Source organism: Triplophysa rosa, linkage group LG14 (genome assembly GCF_024868665.1).
Source record: "Triplophysa rosa linkage group LG14, Trosa_1v2, whole genome shotgun sequence".
Classification (NCBI taxonomy): domain Eukaryota; kingdom Metazoa; phylum Chordata; class Actinopteri; order Cypriniformes; family Nemacheilidae; genus Triplophysa; species Triplophysa rosa.
This window is the reverse complement of record NC_079903.1, coordinates 17,547,584-17,568,103: the sequence shown is the minus strand read 5'-3', so window position 1 is coordinate 17,568,103 and position 20,520 is coordinate 17,547,584. Positions and strand designations below refer to the sequence as shown.

The window sequence follows — 20,520 nt, the reverse complement described above, 5'->3', positions numbered from 1 at the left end:
GCGTTCCCAAAGTTATACATTACTGCAGTCGAAACAAAGTTCGGTTAATTTGGTAGTCAAAGGTTTGCAACCAAGAACAGAACCAATCATTTTTTTTATTTTGCATACTTAGTAAAATTGTTCCTACCTCTCCATCTTCCAGTTCTACATCCAGGAAGTCAAAGTCTCTGAATACACGGAACTGCTGCTCAGACGTGGTGTCGTCCATGTTTTCCGTGTCTCGTGTGCCGTCCTCAGAGGACACCAGACTGGGCTGGTGATCAATCAGGTCCAGTTCCCCACAGGATGAGAAAATCACCTGCAGGAGTGGCGAAGAGCATTTTAGTGTGACTTATTCACTCCAGACATCATCCCACAAATAATGTACAATGTAACTTACAGAAGGGTTTTTGGTGAGTCCAACTTCTTGACCACACAGTGTTAAAACATTCACCAGCTTTTCACGCGTCCTTTTCTAAATGAGGAGAAAAATTTCAAAAAATCCAAATATTGTCAATTGACTTCATAATGGGTTGGCCTAAAAATAAGTCAAAATGTCAGTTTGAGACAATATGTGGCTTACCTGTGAGGACTGTGGCCGTTTCCAGCTGACCGGAACCAGCACGTGGTTGTTTTGGTAAGAGCCAGAGGATGTCGAGGAGATACTGCACGTCACGGCGACCCCTCCTCCGTTCTGCACATCTTGCTTCGGGGAACCGCGGAGCTCGTCGTAGCGCCGGCCAATCACTGGCGTCTGAAACACACACAATGTCATGCGCCGTTTAACCCCAGGGATTTTAAGGGTCTGTTTATTGCGGCTCTCTTCGACGTCAAGTCGAATTGCGTCTGCTTCAGTTTTCCACAAACAATTCAGCGCCTGCTGGAAAAGTTGGAAGTTGTTCCTAAATGTCCCTGAGTTGCTGTGTTCTGGTAGTGACGCTCTGGAAGAGGAAACTCCAATAAATGGAGCCAAGCAAAGCTTGTGGGAATCTCAGGACTTCCCTTGTTGTACTCACCTGCCCTCAAGTCCTGTGAAATCCTGTCTGCTGGGATGAAAGCAAGCATGTTTTGAACATTGTTTTATGCTCTCTAAGAAAGTCAAAGATACGTCCCAGTCAAATACGTCCAACAAGGCAAAGAAGTCTGCTTTAAAGTTCTGGAAGGACCGTCTCGCGCTCTAGATGCAAAGCGCAACAGCCACACAGTGACATCATTTCCTGGAATTCACGCGTTACAAAAATAGCTCCCTGTTTGGTTCCCACACTTTGATGAGACTGGGTGTCTCACACGGGTTTTAAACAGAAAATCCAATTATTATTATTTCAAAATAATATCTAGAGATTGCTTTGAAACACTGTATTTTTGAAACTAATTGTGAAATATAACTGCAAGAAAAAAATGAGAAAGAGAGGATAAAAAATAACTCCACCTTGGAAAGTGCAGACAAACCCACAAAGAGTGCCAGAATTTGGTGGTTTGTTGGTTAAATGTCAATTTTGGGACACTGTGTACCAACCCTCACTGCTCTTGCTCAATGTTTTTTATTTTCCACATTTCAGAATAATAGGGAAATATTTAAAACAGGATGTAAAAGCATGTGACTGAAATTATGTTGTGAACAAAAAATATATATAATATTTCAAAATAGATTTCAAACTAAGATCATTTTTTATCTAGATTACAGCCCAGTCCAGTCATTCACAAAAAATGTCTCAGAACAGTGTGAGGGGGCATTTATTACTACCTCTGAGATGTCGAAGTGGAAATCAAGGGTCTTCCCGGGCAAGGCTTTGGAGGGCGTGTCCCACACACGCCTGACATCCACGTTGGACACGTTGCTCTGCGGCGACGATGGCGAAACCAGACTGGCCGACCGGGAAACCACCAACTTTAATATGTTCAAGGCTTCCTTCCAATGTGCAGTCTAAAGTTGCAAACACAAAACAGACACAAGTTATTTCTCAAAGGACTCATTAAAAAAGTCAATTAGCAAAGCGTTACACACAGTCAATCAATTCTAGCAGGCAGCAGCCGTCTCTTCTTCTGCTAAGACAAACATACGAGTCCAGCGGGAGAAGCAGTAGTTCAGAAGAGCGTCTCACTGCTCTGAAGGCCTCAGTAATGTGGCCAGCGGCCAATAGGACTGACTGTTTATAGACTGCTTCTGGGTGTGCCCCTGGATTTATAGCCCTGGCACAAGGTTGCGTGCATTTTTTTCTCCAGAGGAAGGGTTGAGAGATGGAAAAGCCACGGTGTTACCAATAATGTGAGAGAGATTGTTTTTTAAAGGGAGAAATGCAGTGAAATACTGTTATGTCATGAGGATATTCATATTGGATGAGATATGGATTGAATCAATGTGATCAAGGATACAAATTTTAGTGCCCAGAAGACATATTTGGTGAGATGCTACGGAATTTAATAAGCATTTCATAGTTTGCTCCAGGAAAAGGCAAGTCTAGCATTATGTCCAGACATCAGAAAATGATCAATCTATGGGTTTTATATTTTAAAAGAGACATACATTGTAGGATACTTTGTATTATTTCTGTGAATTAAAATGAACAAACCAAAAGCAATAATACCCAACAAATGAGGATGGCTCTTCATAAACAACAAAATAGTTATTATATTTTAATTTTCATGTACAAATTTATGAGGAATATAGACCGTTATAGATGTAACAATTAATTTACCTGCCTATGGAAAACTATGCTTTAAAAACTATAAAAGGCCCAGTGTGTAATTTTTTGGAGGATGCAATATAATATATTTTGACAGAAATGCAATATAATATAACTATGTCTTCAGAGTTGTATAAAAACCTTACATAATGAAGCGTTATTTTTTTATTACCTTAGAATGAGTTATTTCTATCTACATACACAGCGGGTCCTCTTACATAGAATTCGCCATATTGTTTCTACAGTAGCCCTAAACAGAAAAACTGCTCTAAAGAGCGTGTTTCGCAAATACGTTATCTCCTTCGGCAAAGAAGTGAAAATGTAACCACATCTTAGTTCTGTGTCAGCCACCGTAGTGCTTCAAAATGGAGGAGGTAGTGGTGGAGTGAGCCGTTGGTCGCAATTCGCAATCACCACTAGATGCCGCTAAATTTCATACACTGGACCTTAAAGAGAGCCTTAACATGGGTATTTAACCCCCCAAATATTGACATCTGAACTATCCTACTATACTCTACTATATGTAAAAACCTTTGGTAAAAACTTGATCTTTTGATCTTAAGGTTGACATTACGGAATTGCCCAAATCTGTCCTTGACGGTTAAATTACCATTACAAAAACAGTGCAATTTGGATTGTAACAAATCCACTGTGACAAGCAGAGCGGGACGAGGGCCGTGAGGGAACGGCGCGAGGCCGGTGAAGCTAGTGATAATGGGCGTCAGCTGCGCCTTGCACCGATCTCGCATCTCTCACGGAGGAACTCCGGAAGCATAAAAGGAGGAGCGACAACCGTGAAGGAGGAGAGAGGACCAGGCCTGGATTTTATGTTATGTTTTATTATGTTTGTGTGGCCGGCAGTCGACCGTGAGGGAGCTGTCGGCCCTTTACTTTCGTTTTGTTGTTTGTTTATTTTATTAAAAGTTGGGTTAACGTTTGCCGGTTCCCGCCTCCTTCTTCCCATTTATACGAACAGTGTTACATCCACCAACATAAAATCTGTTTGATAATGCGCAGACATTACTGCAAATTAGTTTTTTTGCACATTACAGGAGTCACACCTGAACAAACTTCTCAATGGTTGTCAGAACCTCCACGTTGAAGGGTTTGGCTTGGATACCACTCAAGTCCATGTGACTCAGAAGACTGTAGATAATCTGTAGAAGAGTCTGTTGCATGCTGGGTAGTCCTTTCTCCAGCAACTGTTTGCAAGGCAAAACAAATAAGAACAAATCATTTCTTCCATGCAAATGACACATAATTCACAATTAATTTGTATTTCTATAATAAACAATCAATCATTTCTGCCCACCTCGGCCATGCAGGTTACCATGTTGAGCGTGCTGTCACTAAAAGCCTCGTGCAGGTATCGGCAGACCACGTTCACCCAGGAGAAGCAATCTCGGGTGTACGAGTGTGTTTTGTACAGTGTCATCACATGCGCGAGGTTGGACAGCTTTGAGTTCTTTTCCTCGAGGCAAACCTGCCAATCAAAATAAATGATATTAGAAAGATGTAGATGTTCACTGATTGTTAAACAGTGCAAGTTATGATGTAAGTGAAGAGTAACATAGACAGACCTGGGAAATTCTCTCGGCTACATCCTTACAAAATTGGGTGGGCGAGTCGAAATGGAGCACCAGGTGAGGGATGAGGCAGAGCACATTCAATGGAAAACCTGAAGCACAACAGAAATGATTTACTTTTGACATACTTTAACAACTTGATATTCAGATACAGTAAAATTGACTTTTTACATAATTTTTTACATAATTAAAGGACTTATGCGGTAAAAGCATACTGAATTCCCAACCTTTGACTTGTGAGGTGTCCACAACCGGTAGGCGTGACACAGGTGTAAGCCGGCTAAAAAGCTCCAAAGTGAGTTCTGTGGTGTTGGCAGAAGTAAAGCCTTTCAAAAGTAGCTGTTGTAGCCCAGAGAACTCTTTCCATTGTAGCTGGACCTGAATCTTCTCCAGCTTCTCTCTGTATTCCTGCTTGTCCAAAGAAATGTGACCTAGCAGCTTCCCTAACAACCGGAGGGACATCTGGTACTCAAACTCAAAGTCTGACTCCATAAGTGACACCGTTGCCCAAAATATGGTGGCCAGCAGGTTGCGAGGGTGGTTGGCGTTGGTTGGGTCGGTGGAGACCACGTTGTCCCTGGAGGAGGTGGAGGACTGAGATCGGAGCTTACAGGAGTTGCCCTGATGGTGGCAAGTGCAGGCGTGGATGCGGTCCAGGGTGGCACTCCGAGGAACCTCAGAGGAACGCTCAGCCTCGCCAAAGCGTTTGGGGACAGAGTAGCTACGCTGGTGACGGACTCGCTCAGAGGCAGTGCTGGATCCGGGGATCAGGTCCAGTTGACTGGTGCTCTTACGGTTTGGAGTGAGCTTGCCGGTGGATGGAGGATCTGGAGAAGCAGACCTGTAGGAACATAGAGTGATCACAAACTGGGAATACTTAAAATGTTCTTTAGAGGCTCTTAAAAAATATGTATGTATGGGAAGTACCTACCTTAGTATGAGAAAGAAGTCATTGTTCTTCAAGCATTCAGCTAGGTTATCCACCACAGACTCAAGAGTGAGGAGAAGCTCCATCACGTAACCCTGCGAAAAATCGATTTCACTGGATTGAATACGTTGTTCAGAAACGGACAAATAATTTCAACATATCAGCACCAAATCTTACCTGCACCTCCTCCCCGTGCTCCCCGACCACCTCCACCAATCGTGAAAGCAGGTCAGAGACGGCCAGCGCTGAGAGGGGTTGCCGGAGAGCTCTGAACACCTCGAAGGAACGTCCAGCGTAATGTCTGGAGGAGCTGCATAAAGCCAACTGTAACGCCACATCACTCCACTGCTGCTCGAGGTGAACGTCTATACATACACAAAACGCTTTATGAAGACATCATTTACAAATAACTTATTGATTTGTATATAATGAATTGGAGATGTGAGCAAGAGACTAAAAGCAAACGTTGGGTTAGTCATGGTGAGACTCACCTGATTTGGCCTCTTTGAAGACAGACACTACATGTCTGAGGAAGTTAGTGAGATGCTCGGTGCTCTTTGAGTGTGGATTCTTAGGAGTGATGTCTTCATGGTTCCACAAAGGTCCAAAAGGCCTGGACAAACCACCCAAATGCGTGTGATCATTGTATTATACATACGGGTTAAACCCACAACGTCACTAACAAGTGAAGCAACTTCCACGAGCAGTCCCACACATTCATTCTTAAGGGATAGCTCACCCAAAAATAAAAATTCAATCATTGTTTATTCACCCTCATGTCATTCCAAACCTATATGAGTGTCTTTTGCAAAACAAAAAAAAGATCATTTGTGACCCTGGACCACAAAACCAGTCAAAAGGGTAATGTTTTTAAATTAAGAATAAATAAGCTTTCCATTGATGTATGGTTTGTTGGGATTGGACAATGTTTGGTTGAGATACAACTATTTGAAAATCGGGAATCTGAAGGTGCAAAAAAATCAAAATATTGAGAAAATCCCCTTTCAAGTTGTCCATTAGAGGCGCTGTAGCAGGCCGTTGCTAAGAAGAAACATGTTTGTTTTAATGATCTCTATTGGCTTACCGCTGTAATGATGTTGTGGAGAGTTGATGAAGTCCAGCCATTTTTGTTTTCGCGATTTTGCTGCATCCACTCACAAATATAAAGTTTTGATATATCCACGGTTGGAAATTTACAAAATATCTTCACGGAACATCTTTACTTAATGGTTTTTGGCATAAAATAAAATTGATCATTTTGACAATGTATTGTTGGCTTTAGCTACAAATATACCTGTGACTTGATGACTGGTTTTGTGGTCCAGGGTCACATTTGGGGAATGTTGGTAACCAAACATGGTCCCCCATTGACTTCCATTGTATGGAAACAAACCACTGAAACTTGTCAATATAGTTTCTTTTGTGTTCCACAAATTTTCGTTTTTTTGGATGAACTTTCCCTTTTTTCCGCATGTGACCAATTTTCAAAACTTGTTGCAGTGACTAAACTTCACCACTAGATAGCCACAAAGGGCCATGTCCCCGTAAGCCAGTCACAACATTGAACAAAATTGCTCCTATATGTATATTCTGTGGTGAAATTGTGGAGCACCACCATGGTATCTATCAGATCTGCTTCTTTTTGCCTAGGCTTTCTAAATTAAAATAAATTGTTTGTGAAACATTTAAATCCATCAATATAAGGGAACTTGATTTGGCTAAATTAAGAGACAGTCAAAATTAGTACCATGAAGTCAAATGTTATATAATATCCAAGTTAAAATAAAGAAAAACGTTTTTTTTGTTCTGTATACTAAAAGCTTGTTCACACTGACAGCTCAAATCCACTTTCCATCCACATTCAAATTCTATTCAAGTATCACCTTCATTTGAACACTGATGCTAAACGTTTAATAACAAAAGCTTGTGCAAGTCACATGCTTTAAATGTTACTATAGCAATCAAAGTACATGTTTGCTGTAGAATTATCATGTATGAAAATAACTTGACAGTAAACAATAGTAAGATCCACTTTGATCAAGTGTAAATAACAGTGCTTAGCATCACTTGTACATTTATATAACTTGGGTTTGCAGACGCTTTTATCCAAAATGACATACTTTACAAATGAGGGAGCAGATGTTCTTAAAAATTACAATGAAAGATTTGTCTGAAGTGTGAACATTAGGAACCAGCACCAGCACCAACTACCCTCTTAAACACCACAGTGAGAAACCCTCTAGTTTAGACTTATGAAAACACAACATACGAGTCTGTAACATCTTGAGTGATGGCAGATGTAAGACGTGTCATTTCCTGAATCAGTTCCTGAACAGCTCTGAAAGTGTTCACATGAATAACCTTGCGTTTCAGTTACAGTATAGTCTTGTTGAAGTCAAAACTCACAAATCTACCCTGGGAAAAAAGGATGGCCCAACGTACAGACTATTTCGCACAGATTACAACTATTCAGTTGTTAAATACCTTAAGTCTTTTAATGCTTTTAAATGTAATATAACAATAAGTCATGTTATATAATCAATAAAGCGTGTGACAGTATTGGTACCTGGTAGTCAGGAACTCGATCAGTTTACTGCTCTTATCTTCATCTTCAGTGCTGCTCTCCAGATGTTCCACCTCATCCTGGGCCAGGTGAGGCAGGTTGGAGCTGCTGGCCCCCAGACTCAAGTTGGAGGAGGTGGAGGAGGAGCTCAGGCCAGAATCCGGAACCGGAGACGTCTGGCCGTTCCGCAGGAAGTCCACACCACCTGAACACAACATATGCAAGGTGAGGAAAGGTCGCTGTGTGGTTACTTGGGTGTTTCAGGGGGTTGCTAGGGTGTTGCTAAGGTGTTCTGGTTGTTTATTCCTTTGAGGTCAGAGTTCAACCCCCAATATTGTAGTCTTGTTATATGTCTCTGGTGCTTCAGTATAGGCCGTTTTTTAAGTTCCACCTCTAAAACCATAATTCTGATCACCTAGATCACATAGAAAAGCAAAAGTATGCCTTCCCTCACCAAACTGTATGATTTGAATCACACCATAGCATACATTTTAAACAGCATACATGTCTTACAGTAGGAATAAGTGTTTGTTCAAAACCTTAACAGTAATTGTGAGACTCACTAAAGGTGCTGATATATAGCCATATACAGACCATTTCAAAATCAGTTTTTCTGAATTTAAAATGTACTATTTATAGGTATGTGTTTGGGTAAAATTATCATTTTTGTTTCATTCTGTAAACTACTAACAATATTTCTCCCAATTATCAAAGAGAAACATAGTTTTTATTTGCATTTATTTGCAGAAAATGAAAACTGGAGAAACATAACAGATAACAGAAAAGATGCTCTATATTTTTTCAGACCTCAAATACTGCAAAGAAAACAAGTTCATATTCACTTTTAAACAATACAACACTAATATTTGTACATTTATTTAGGAAAAGTAAAAAATATATATATATATTTTATGTGTCTTTCAAATTGCTGTTGGATGACTTTGTCACTCCTGAGGTTTGATTTTGTTCAACAGACACTGGACTGGAATGGCCACAATACATCTGGAAATGCTGATTAAATGAAAATTTGGAATGGTCGCTTAATTTCCGCAGCTGTATATTCACATAGATGAATAAAGCATCAGTTTTTGTATATGCGCCTACAGTTAAAGGGATACTTCACCCAAAAATGAAAATTCTGTCATCATTTACTCACCTTCGAGTTGTTCCAAATGTGTATACATTTCTTTGTTCTGCTAAACACAGAGAAAGATATTTGGAATAATGCTTACAACCAAACAGATCTCAACCCCCATTGACTCCCATAGTAGGAAAAAAACGATGGTAGTCAAAAGTGCCCCAGAAGTGTTTTACATACACATTCTTCAAAATGTCTTCTTTTGTGTTCAACAGAAAAAAAAAAAAAGATAAAGTAATTTTTCCTACTATGGGAGTTAATGGGGGTTGAGATCTGTTTGGTTATAAGCATTATTCCAAATAGCCTATCTTTCTCTGTGTTCATCAGAACAAAGAAATGCATACACATTTGGTACAACTCGAAGGCGAGTAAATGATGACAGAATTGTCATTTTTGGGGAAGTATCACTTTAAGTATGTGCTGTTATTGTAAATCTAAAATATTCTAAAATATTGAAGACAAACAATTGGCTTTGCTGACATTCCAACACTGAGAAAATCAAGAACATTAAAGAACAATATTCTTCTCACTATAATGTTATGACGGACTGATGAATGACATCTTATCAGCATCATTTTAACTTTGCCTTGACACGCTCAGACGGCACGGCCACAGAGAGAGACCACCCTCTTGTGCAAACCAGACTCCGCTGGGCCCAATAGATGGCCATCTTCATGAGCAGCAAGATAGAAATAGTGCAAAGGAATGTCCCCCAATTAGACCTTTAGATGCTCCGTGCACATATCATTGTTTTAGGCTGCACCAGAAGTTTCTCCTGTGAAGATAAGAAGTCTCACCCTCCACCCCTCCCCAGGATTTCAACATGATTGCACTTACCAAAGCAATGTGTCAAATACCAAAGCCAATGAGTAAGTGTTCATACAGCAGTGAGGGTGTGTTATTAAAAACTGTCCTAGTCAGGATTTCAAAACATTTCATAAGATGTAGAGTGACAGAAATGGAGGGTGATAACAACAATGCTTGATACAGATAATAATCCTCTTCTCAAACGCATTAAAGTCGTATGCTGTGTTCACACCAAACGCGAAAAATCGTGTTCCTGGATCTTTATTACTCACCGGAAAAGTTCGTTATTTTCACATGAGTGATGTGAGCTGAGAAATTCTGTGTTTTCAACTGCGTTTGCAGCACTTGCGCTGCCCGATTCGCGTCATTTGCATCGCCTGCGCGAGTTCGTGTCTATTCGCATCTTTGCATTCACTTTGTATGTAATTTACTCGCACAAATCGCTTAAGGGGACAGTTCACCGAAACATAAAATTCTGTAATCATTTATTCACCCTCATGAACTGTATGACTTTCTTTATTATGTGGAACACAAAAGAAGATATTTTAAGAAATGTCTCAGTGGTTTTGTGTTCATACAATGGAAGTCAATGGGGGCCCATGTTGTTTGGTTACCAACACTCTTTAAAATATCTTCTTTTGTGTTTTACATTAGAAAGAAAGTCATACAGGTTTGGAATGACATGAAGATGAGTAAATAAGTAAGAAACTTCATGTAAAACAACATGTGCATATCCCAAGAGCAACAATATGAAAGGAGCCGTACCCGTGTAGAGGAACTCGGGCTGGTAGCTGGGTTTGAACGTCAGGCTTTTGTTGCTGTTGGCATCTCTGGTGTTCAACAGAACGGAGGCTATGAGGCTGAAGTTGTTGTTGCAGGACAGCGTGATGAGAAGATGCAGGAGGAGCTTCTTACAGTGCTCAAACACCTCCGCACGGCAATGATCCATACCTAAAAACAGTCACATTCATGTGTTTCTACATACTGTACTGTTTGTTCTTGTGTGTGTTAAGGCAGGACGTGGGTGTGTTGGGGAAAGCAGAAAGAAATATTGGATTAAACAGGATCCTCTAAATTTGTGTCTTTGTGAATCTGCCATCACCTACGCTTGTTATGGTTTGGAATGAGTAATGCAGTATCCGCAGGGATACAAATACTCTACATATTTCTGATGAAAGATAAGGTCACTTATTCTGAACGTTTGGGTAGAAAATATTCTGTAGGTGGCGACGTTTTCCTCATAGCACAGTCACAAGACGCTTTCAGTCATGCAATGGTTCAGATGAGGGGAGATTAGATCGAAGATGTAGCCAAAGAAAATCCATGCAGATTACATTCATATACATCTATAGTGGAGTTTAATCCATAAATATAAACAACTTGCGTTTAACAACACACATGCACGTTAACATACTGTATTTGAACAAATATATTCATTCCACACATTTTGGTATTATTAGAAATTGTTATATTGTAATTTTAGGCTCCCAGTCCTGATAACACTATTTAAAATAATAATATACCTACATTAAATAAACTTCGACTGAATAATTTACAGTTTCTGACAATCCACTGACATCAGTGTACATTACATAGAGAAAAACGTGCAATAATACCATGTATCTTAATACCGTATATTCTCTTTAATTTTCCCCCTAGTTTTATTTTTATTAAATTTTGTATTATGATGTACGTAAAGCTGCTTTGCAACAATGAAAATTGTGAAAAGCGCTATATAAATAAAATTGAATTACAGTACACTTGACCGCATCTTAAATCTGAGGATAAAAACCCGAAGAACCATCTCAAATGATCAGAACACAAAAAGGAGGTTGTACCAACCCAGAAAACAGGCATGGAGGAGCAGAGGGAGATGCAGAACCCAGTCCTCCTTCACACTGTGGTCCACCACCAGCTGGGTCATGAACATCACCGCTATGTTACACCTGCAGGAGAGACGTCACATGACTGAAGTACACAGGTAAAACACATACCAGCACTGAACTTTCCAAAAGAACAAAACACATTTTCAACAGTCTTTATATCTTAAAGGAGAATGCGGCTTTTGTCATTATGGAGGCGATGTGGATTGTTTTCATAGTTTCACACAAACCCTCCAGAGTACAATTTGTTGTGTTATCATAGTTATCGGGTCAAAGAGATTGTGACGACAGCATTGCAGCTTTCGAACATCTATTTTCCATCCGTCTGATAACTGCCGACTGACGTGTTTTAAGATTACATAAGATCCTGGATTCAGAAGAATGGTGTCCTATGACGAGAGATTATATTTAACAGTCCAGCTATAGTGCTTTACAAGCCAGCAGTATATGTATGTTCATTTGAATACAATGTTGTTTCATCATAACACAAAAGTACAGAAAAACATGAAAGGGTTGATTACAACACCATGTTTGCTTCTTGTAAATGGCCAATATCCTTATACAATTGTTCATTTTTGTATGATATGCAAATGAGCTGTTAAAAGGGATAGATCACCCAAAAATAACAATTCTGTCATTTATTCACCCTCATGTTTTTCTAAACCTGTACATGCCTCTTTCTTCTGTGGAACACAAAAGAAGATATTTTGAGAAATGTTTCAGTGGTTTTGTGTCCATACAATGCAAATCAATGGGGGCCAATGCTGTTTGGTTACCAACGTTCTTCAAAATATCTTCTTTTGTGTTCTGCAGAGGAAAGAAAGTCACACAGGTCTGGTACGATACAAGGTTGTCAACGATGAATCGAGTATACCCATTCTTCAATTTGGGTAAACTATCCCTTTAAACAAAGTGACAAACAAAAGGCCACCTGTCTGTCATAATGATTTGAGAATGATATCCTGTAAACAGGGTCATATTAAAGCATTTTATTTGAACTTTAAGTCGATTCATAATGTTAGTGAAGGTTTCATGAGCAATCTACGAAAGCTGTCCTGACCTATGTAAGGGTCCTCGTGGGGTGACAGTTTCAGGAAGATAGTCGACCAGCGGAGCCCAGCAGCCTCCATTGACCGGCATTGGAAGAGGAAGCGGCTGATTGGTTTCCAGCATGCTCATAAGCCACATGGCATACGGAGGGAGGGGCTCACCTGCACGTGAAGCAAAGTGGGTCAAGAACAAAGACTTTTAATAAAGCTGGAATCTTGCCTTGAAGCATGAATGGTATGCAGACAACGTCTCTGTCATACCTTATGCAGTCATGCTTTTCGATGTAGCCATGTAACCTACAGTTTGCTTTTAGAAACAGGCTTTAATGTATTACCTGAGCCGGGTATCAAACACATATCAAATTGAAGGAAGATACAAGATAAAATAATAATAATACCTTTTATTTACAAAAACAAAACAATAATAACCAAAAAGTAGTGATAAGATAATAAAAGTAAAAGAGTAAAACAACAATTTCTCAGTTGTTAAAACACTTAGAGTGGGAGCACTCCTGATAGGTAGAGGAAGTGCATTCCACAGCCTAGGGGCGGCTACCAAAAATGCTCTATCACCCATTGACTTTTAACTAAACTAAACTAAACTAAAATATATTGATAAGATTTTGCAGGTAGGCCACTATAAAGAGCACTACAAAAGTCAACCCTAGAGGTGACGAATGCATGTACTAGCCTTTCTGCATCTGGCTGCGAAAGCAAAGGCCTGATCCTGGCAATGTTTCGGAGGTGATAAAATGCAGATTTGGAAATGATCTTAACATGTGCATCTAGAGTCAGGTGAGAATCAAAGACAACAACAAGATTACGAGCTTGGGAAGATGGACATCATGTAGAATTTTCAAAGTGCAGTTTGAAATTTCTGGGGTGCCGACAAGAAGGACCTCAGTTTTTGTGTCAAGATAAAAGACCTAGCACTTGTAAGCTAGGCGAAATACTGAGCTTGACTACTCAAAGTAAATGTGAATCATTCCTGAAATGCATTAAAACTTCATTCAGCCTGAGGGACGGTGACGGGTAACAAACATCACTCACTCTTCTCTTCATCGTAGGAACCTCCAGAACTGCTGCTGTAGCGCGACTCCAGCCGGTTATGAGCTCGCAGAATGTTGCACAGCCTTTGTGGAGCAGACAGAAAACAAATCCAGACATGCGGTTTGTTTGTTTTGTCTGAGGCGTGTGTAAACAGCAGGTAAACAAACACACTAGATTGTTTTTTGTGAAGCCTTGTGGTTAAAGGAAGGTTGTAGATTCAACCCCGGCAAAAACAGTTACTGTTGTGACACTAAATGCAAATGGTAAATGATGCACTAGAATGAGTCAAATGTTTGTAATGCTTTTTGTAGATGTCATCGAACAGGATCAAGGAAGTAACGGCGTTGGTAGAGAGTGTTTATCAACAGCAGGGCACATATGTAAATAGTGTGGGTTTGAGGGATATACCTGTCATCACATTCCTTTGTGACGGGCGAGTCATCTGTGTCAGGAATGTTTTCCTGGCCGGCTATTGCTGCTTTGCTGCTGGAAGTTGGACCTTTAAACACATTTATGTAATGTTTAACAATACGCAACACGCGCATGTTGTAGTATTTTGTAATATATACATCATGCATTACATATCTGTGATATCTAACTTCTTAAAAGGATATGCTTAATATATTTGTGTCATTAGGGTTGAAGTTTGATATTGTTATCAATCAGCATGTGTACCGGAGGTGGTGACGTTAATTTTGCTCGTTGCTGAAAAGCGATAGAATGGAGGATTGTCACAGTGCACCACAACAGGGTTGACAGGGTCCGTCTGCTGGAGCTCATAAAGGAGCTCCTCCATGGTTTGAATGGTGTTGTTTCGGCACAGGTAGATCACCACCTTTTTAATCTGAGTAGATCACCACAAAAACAAAAATTTTGATCATCATGAAGCCGAAATTAGTCTAAAAACAAGGTCAATGTCATCTTGTGGTAGGTCTGATGTACCACTCACGTGGGGCAGGAGAGAGGTGTCGCTGCTGACCCCACATAAACTTATGAGAAACTGCAGGGTGGTCCTCAGATTATTACTCCATCGGTCACTGCTGACCAGAGCGTTCCAAGCGTTCTCCATCTCGGCACCGGGAACATCATCTCCATACTGGCACAAACACAACAAACTCGATTTACGTATCTCTCTTTATAGTTTAAAGCCGCACGATTGTCATGATACACCTAAGTACCTTTGCGGTCATGAACATGAGGTTGTTCAGGACCATTGAGGAAGCCTGAAGCGAACCCCAGCCTGTGCCTCTGAGCAGGTGAGGTGGTGAGGTGTTAAATGTGTAGCTCTTCCTGTTGCCCACAGAGCTGCTGGGACTCGAGAGGGTGGGCAGCAGGCCTGCATCCACCAGCTCGATGTTACTGAGCCACGGGAGCAGGTAGGTCAACATGACCTGACGTCCGTTCGGATGAGTGGTGGGGAACCTCTGACTGACCTCTGGAGAAAACGCGAGTTTCTGGTTTGTTTACATTTCTCTTTAATACCCAAATCTATAGCCACAAGAAACAATGCATATGCCTCCATTTAATACCTGAGAAGAGAGGAAGGGTGAGTTCAGGGTACATCCTGGCAAGCTGCTGGGAAAGCTGGGTTACAGAGAGACTGTAGAGGGCAGGGAGAGGCCCGTGTGTGCCATACAAGATATGGCCACTTTTCTGATCCACGATCTTCTTAGAATACACAGACAGCTTGGCTTCCAGGAACTATTCAACCAACACAAACACACCCTCAAATCTTGCACATTTTTTATGATATCATCACTTTGGCACAGAATGTTCCCTCTAACCTGCATCAACTGCATGGCGATCTCATAGATCTCCCTGTTGGTGTCAGATGCTTTGAAGAGGACGAGGTTCAGCAGGGTCACGAAATCACTGGAGTAGTTTCTGTGAAGAAATAAAACACCTACATTGAAGCAACGTATAACATTAAAGGAACAGTTCACCCTTCGTTTTCTCACCCTCAAGTTGTTCTGTATAAATGTCTTTGTTCTGATGAACACAGAGAAAGATGTTTGGAAGAATGCAAACAGTTCTTGGCCACCATTGACTACCATAGTAGTAAAAATGGCTTTATACATTTCTTTGATCTGTTGAACACAAAAGAAGATATTTTGAAGAATGTAGGAAGGCAAACCGTTCTGGTGCACTCTACCATTGTTATTTTTCCTACTATGGTAGTCAATGGTGGCCAAAACCTGTTTGGTTACAAGCATTCTTCCAAATAACTTTCTCTGCGTAAATCCGAACAAAGAAATGTATACAGATTTGGAACAACTCGAGGGTGAGTAAATGAAGACAGAATTTTTAGTTTTGGGTGAACGGTCCCTTTAAATGTAAGCTGATGCAGTTTTTGCTAAATGATGGAGCTGTAACAAAATGTCAAGTATAGTTTTCACTTTACTCTATGTACAGTAAACACATTATCATTAAACCCTGGTGAATGCTGCCAAAGCTCTATTAAATGGTGTTTTTATCCACTGTGGGAAATCTGGCAAGAAGAAAGCCATTGATCAAGCTGACGTACATACTGTATAAAGACTTTAGTGTTTAAGTAACAACTACAATGTTACACTAAAGGAAATAAATTACTGAACATTGACAAAACTTCAGAAAGTCTTAACGTTGAATGTTAGAGATGACAGCAATGAAAGCACTCATTGTCCACCTCTGAAATACAGTATGTACACTCTGCCAATGTTTACACATGCAATAAGCTGGAAAATTCAACATTTGCTGAGGCTTTTCAGGCCCTCAAGTACCTGTTTCCACAGACAGTGGCAATGGCTTTGAAACAACCAGAAGCCAGCTGGCAGGTACCCGTATAACAGCGGTCCACAGCCCAGTTCAACAGATTCAACTGATCTGGGTTCAGTTCCAGCAATAGAACCACCACCTCACAGCCCAGCTGATGCACCTAAGGGAGCATACGAGATCAGTTCAGATGTAAGATTTGTACTGCAGTAGTTAGAAACATAAAACGAACAGCGTTGGGTTGAAAATAATTTACTAGGGACCCCAAAAACGTAACTTTATAAAAGGAACAGTTCACCCAAAAATGAAAATTCTGTCTTTATTTACTCACCCTCAAGTTGTTACAAATCTGCCTAAATTGACTAGGAAAATTTGCTTTATACATTTATTTGCTCTGCACAAAAGAAGATATTTTGAAGAATGTAGGAAAGCAAACACTTCTAGGGCACTTTTGACTACTATTGTAATTTTGGTGACCAAGAACTGTTTGATTACAAGCATTCTTCCAAATATCTTTCTCTGTGTTCATCAGAAATTTACACAGATTTGGAACAACTCGAACATAAATAAATGATGACAGAATTGTTTTTGGGGGGTGAACTGTCCCTTTAAATAACAAATTTAATGTGAGTTGTTGCACTTGTTTAGTCTTAAATATTATTGCTAGACTTTTATTTTAAGATTCAATGTTAGCAGAACAATGCAAACAAAACACAGCACTATAACAAGCTAGAAAAAATAAAAGGTTCCTAATTTCAAGAAAATGAAAAAATCCCTGTGCAAATTTGCACAAGGTCTAATGACACACTTTTAAAGACAAGTGTGTTGGTTTAACACAATCATAACCAAAAAAAGCGATCGAGCACGTATGTGGATCACGTTATTTCAGAATAGCGTGTCGAGTGCCTGGCCTCATACCCGCAGATCCTTGCAGGCGAGGATGTTATCCAACCACTTATAGAGGTAACCATCAGGAGACAGGCCCACGTTGTCGAACACGGGGCCACAACAAAGCACCGTTGACATGGCCTGCGAAAAGAAAGAAATAACAACATTCTTTCATGCGAAGCTTTCTTTCAACTTGGAATTTCCTGTTTTGAGGAAATCAGGTCCTATCACGTCAATCCGAAAAAACTTCAAAGAAACAGGGAAGCGGTTCATAGACCTCATATCATGTTCTGGATGTCTGTGTGTTTTAATGACGCCAGGGTGCTAAAATTACACACCTTATACAATTGCCATCACATTGTATATCATCTTACAATGCCCATCCTTATATGAAAGGGAAGGGGCAACACAAGAAGCTCCACGTACACACACACACAAACAATAAGGTTTGGAGGTGCGTGTCATTTTTCCAGAATCTCCAACAACCCGACATGAACTGTATGTTTACACATCATCAATCTTCACGTTGGCATTATGGTACGGGGTTTCCTTCAGACAAAACAGAACAAACATGCTCTGTCATCAGAGAGGGACTCATTCGTCACGCACTGAGCTCACTTTTGTCTCTTTGGCATGTCTGTCCACACTGAGGTCTGAGGTTCCCTAAGCCCCTCAGCTGGAAGACCTCTGGAGATAAAATTAGCGGCGTATTAGTCTTGGTCCGAATTAGAAACAGCAGTATTGTATAAAATTAGACTGGGGGTTAAACATAATTCACCTCTGTCCCACGACAATTTTTCCAAACACAAAAATTGAAGATACTGGATTATAAACTTAGTTCATAAAAAGGTCTGATATACAGCAAGACTAATACAATATCAAAAAATGTAGAAATGTAGTATGCACTACAGTACCTTCAGGGCGCAGTACTGGTATCGGCTAATCTGGATCCGGTCGCTATAGCGATCCAGGGGCGTGAACATGATACTGAAGGGGCCGGCCCATTGGCTGAAGAGGATGAAGAGATGATGTCGAAGACTTTGTTGAGGGAAGAGGAAACGCCGATGATGCACTATAAGGAGATACAAACTGAATGTCAAAATAAAGATCTAGTATCCGCTCAAAATGTAAAGGGATAGTTCACCAAAAGTGAAAATAAACTTGTTTATGACCCTTTTTACTGTGAAACAAAATAGAAGGTAGAAGATAGGTTTTGTGTCCATACAATGGGACCCAATGTTGTTATCATAGTTCTTCCAAATATCATCTTTTGTGTTTTGCAGAAGAATGTCATGAGGTCTGCTGGTTTGGAATGACACCAGGATGAGTGAATTTATTTTTAGGTGAACTACCCCTATTTGGTTATTCCAGAGTTAATGCTAAGCCATACTATGGTGTTCTGGTGAACTGTGGTTTCAACTTCAAGGCACTTTTCTATGCCAACATGACAATAGCCCTGTTTAAAAAGCAAGATCCATAAGTAAATGGTTTCTGGAGCCGATTATTCCCAGACTCATCACTTGCCATAAAGTATATATTCGTCTAACGTGCTGCTATTTTAGGCCCTATCGCCATTGTGTAGAGTCTAAAATAAGATCAACGTCAATGTCCGGTGCCTAGCAATGAATTCCATTTCATAATAAAGAAAATGTGGACACTTCCAGGAGTGGGATGGAACTTCATGCCAGTCAGCGTTATGTCATGACTTTAAATGTTGGAAATAAATATTCAGGAAGAATCATACTATGACTATTCATGAATTAAAAACAGGCTGTTCTGTGAATATCATGAAGTCTTTAGAGAGTTGTACTGTCTTAATAACGAGGAGGAATTACTTAAAACTTAGTCACTGTTTGGCATGAATCTGACCAGCTCAGGTCAAAAATTTGACATTGTTCTTGTAGAAAAAGAATTCCCTTTTGCTTTGAAAATATATACTTTTGTGTCCCACAGAAAGAATAACACAATATGGGTGTTGAACGACAGTGAGTGCAAAATGACAGGATTGTCTCTTCAAGTTTGTCGAACTGCTTTCTCTTTACCTGGGACACACTGTATAAGGTTTGCAGTCATAGCACTGAAGTGAGCTCGGATATCTTTGAGGATCTCCATGTCTTTGTCATTCTCAACTTCAAGAAGCATCCGGGTCAGGTCTACATACTCAAGAAAGAGCGCGCCCAGGGCCAGGCTATCACGTTCCAGCGCTCCATTAGTGCTGAGAGAGAGAGAAGGAGAATAAGTCTAAGAGTTTATATTGAACGGGAATGGACGTGTCTAGAGAACATAATGCATGATAAAATTCTTCTCACCTGTCACTAATAATACCAGCATCCGCCAGCAGCTCAAAGATCCTGAGGAGCTGAAGCCTCAGCAGATCTCTTCTTTCTCTGCGCTTTTTATTCTGAAGAAAAAACAATCACACACTGATCATTACATGCATACAGAATGCTGTCAATTGTACCAAAAACAAAGATTGTCATACGATTTTACAGGAAATGTCAGTATGACCTCATGTGACTTCAACCCAAGGTAAATACCTAAGGTAACCTGCCTTTTTATGTTTCATCAATAGATATAGAGGCAATATCAAGGATTGCAGCTTTTTAAAGTCGGCATGAATCGGAAGTAGTTCATATCGTGACGTGTACCCGAGTGAAACAACTTCTGAAATTAGAAATAAAAGTAGGGTGGGACTTGATTTCATCCATCCAGAACTGATTGGATCGTTGAAAGATTTGAACGCACGTTTGCAATCAGTCAGTCATCGGAGCCCCACCCTCGCGCCAGTCCTCGTGACCGGAAGTGAAGAGAGGTCGTTTCGAGGGGGGAGGTTCAAGTTTTTGATTAAAGATTACAAGTTAAAAAAAAAGAATGATATGCACAGATAAATCATTTATAACAAATACTTCAACACTGTGTAAAACAATTAGAATGATCATTTTTAATTTCATGCTGACTTTAAAGTAACATTTTAATTTTGTGTAAGATTTATTTTACACAGTTTATCCCGTGTTTGTCCAGAAAACTAATTTCAAGCATTTATGCAAAATTGTAAATGAGAGGTTATGCTACATACCGGCTGATTTGAATAAACAATAAAAAGAAGTACTGTAAAAACTGACCTCTGGTCTCCTTTCCAAAGCTTCTTTCATCAAAGGATGAAGTTCCTCAATAAGCTCTCTGCACAAGACACATCATATAAAAAGTCAATAAG

The 20,520-nt window shown here is 40.1% G+C and overlaps 1 protein-coding gene across 8 annotated transcripts in view; it reads right to left on the bottom strand.

Moving 5' to 3' along the window:
* Window positions 1–20,520, bottom strand: part of frya (furry homolog a (Drosophila)) — a 64,441-nt gene that overhangs the window by 8,438 nt on the left and 35,483 nt on the right. For 5 of the 8 annotated variants that reach the window (XR_008964287.1, XM_057350815.1, XM_057350809.1 and 2 more), the window contains exons 24-52: window positions 20,429–20,486; window positions 19,616–19,707; window positions 19,349–19,521; window positions 18,221–18,378; window positions 17,337–17,447; window positions 16,427–16,581; window positions 15,452–15,551; window positions 15,197–15,368; window positions 14,846–15,102; window positions 14,617–14,763; window positions 14,343–14,511; window positions 14,076–14,166; window positions 13,668–13,750; window positions 12,629–12,779; window positions 11,528–11,631; window positions 10,451–10,636; window positions 7,744–7,945; window positions 7,447–7,515; window positions 5,669–5,790; window positions 5,355–5,542; window positions 5,181–5,272; window positions 4,477–5,090; window positions 4,244–4,341; window positions 3,976–4,146; window positions 3,725–3,865; window positions 1,724–1,903; window positions 563–733; window positions 380–454; window positions 128–298 (exon numbers count right to left, since the gene is read on the bottom strand). Coding sequence is in view for 7 of the 8 variants with exons in the window: in XM_057350815.1 (XP_057206798.1) it covers window positions 128–298; window positions 380–454; window positions 563–733; window positions 1,724–1,903; window positions 3,725–3,865; window positions 3,976–4,146; window positions 4,244–4,341; window positions 4,477–5,090; window positions 5,181–5,272; window positions 5,355–5,542; window positions 5,669–5,790; window positions 7,447–7,515; window positions 7,744–7,945; window positions 10,451–10,636; window positions 11,528–11,631; window positions 12,629–12,779; window positions 13,668–13,750; window positions 14,076–14,166; window positions 14,343–14,511; window positions 14,617–14,763; window positions 14,846–15,102; window positions 15,197–15,368; window positions 15,452–15,551; window positions 16,427–16,581; window positions 17,337–17,447; window positions 18,221–18,378; window positions 19,349–19,521; window positions 19,616–19,707; window positions 20,429–20,486 (4,501 nt within the window). In the remaining variant the exon portion in view is untranslated. The remainder of the gene's footprint in view (window positions 1–127; window positions 299–379; window positions 455–562; window positions 734–1,723; window positions 1,904–3,724; window positions 3,866–3,975; window positions 4,147–4,243; window positions 4,342–4,476; window positions 5,091–5,180; window positions 5,273–5,354; window positions 5,543–5,668; window positions 5,791–7,446; window positions 7,516–7,743; window positions 7,946–10,450; window positions 10,637–11,527; window positions 11,632–12,628; window positions 12,780–13,667; window positions 13,751–14,075; window positions 14,167–14,342; window positions 14,512–14,616; window positions 14,764–14,845; window positions 15,103–15,196; window positions 15,369–15,451; window positions 15,552–16,426; window positions 16,582–17,336; window positions 17,448–18,220; window positions 18,379–19,348; window positions 19,522–19,615; window positions 19,708–20,428; window positions 20,487–20,520) is intronic. The other 3 variants (XM_057350811.1, XM_057350813.1, XM_057350816.1) reach the window with 1 other exon arrangement.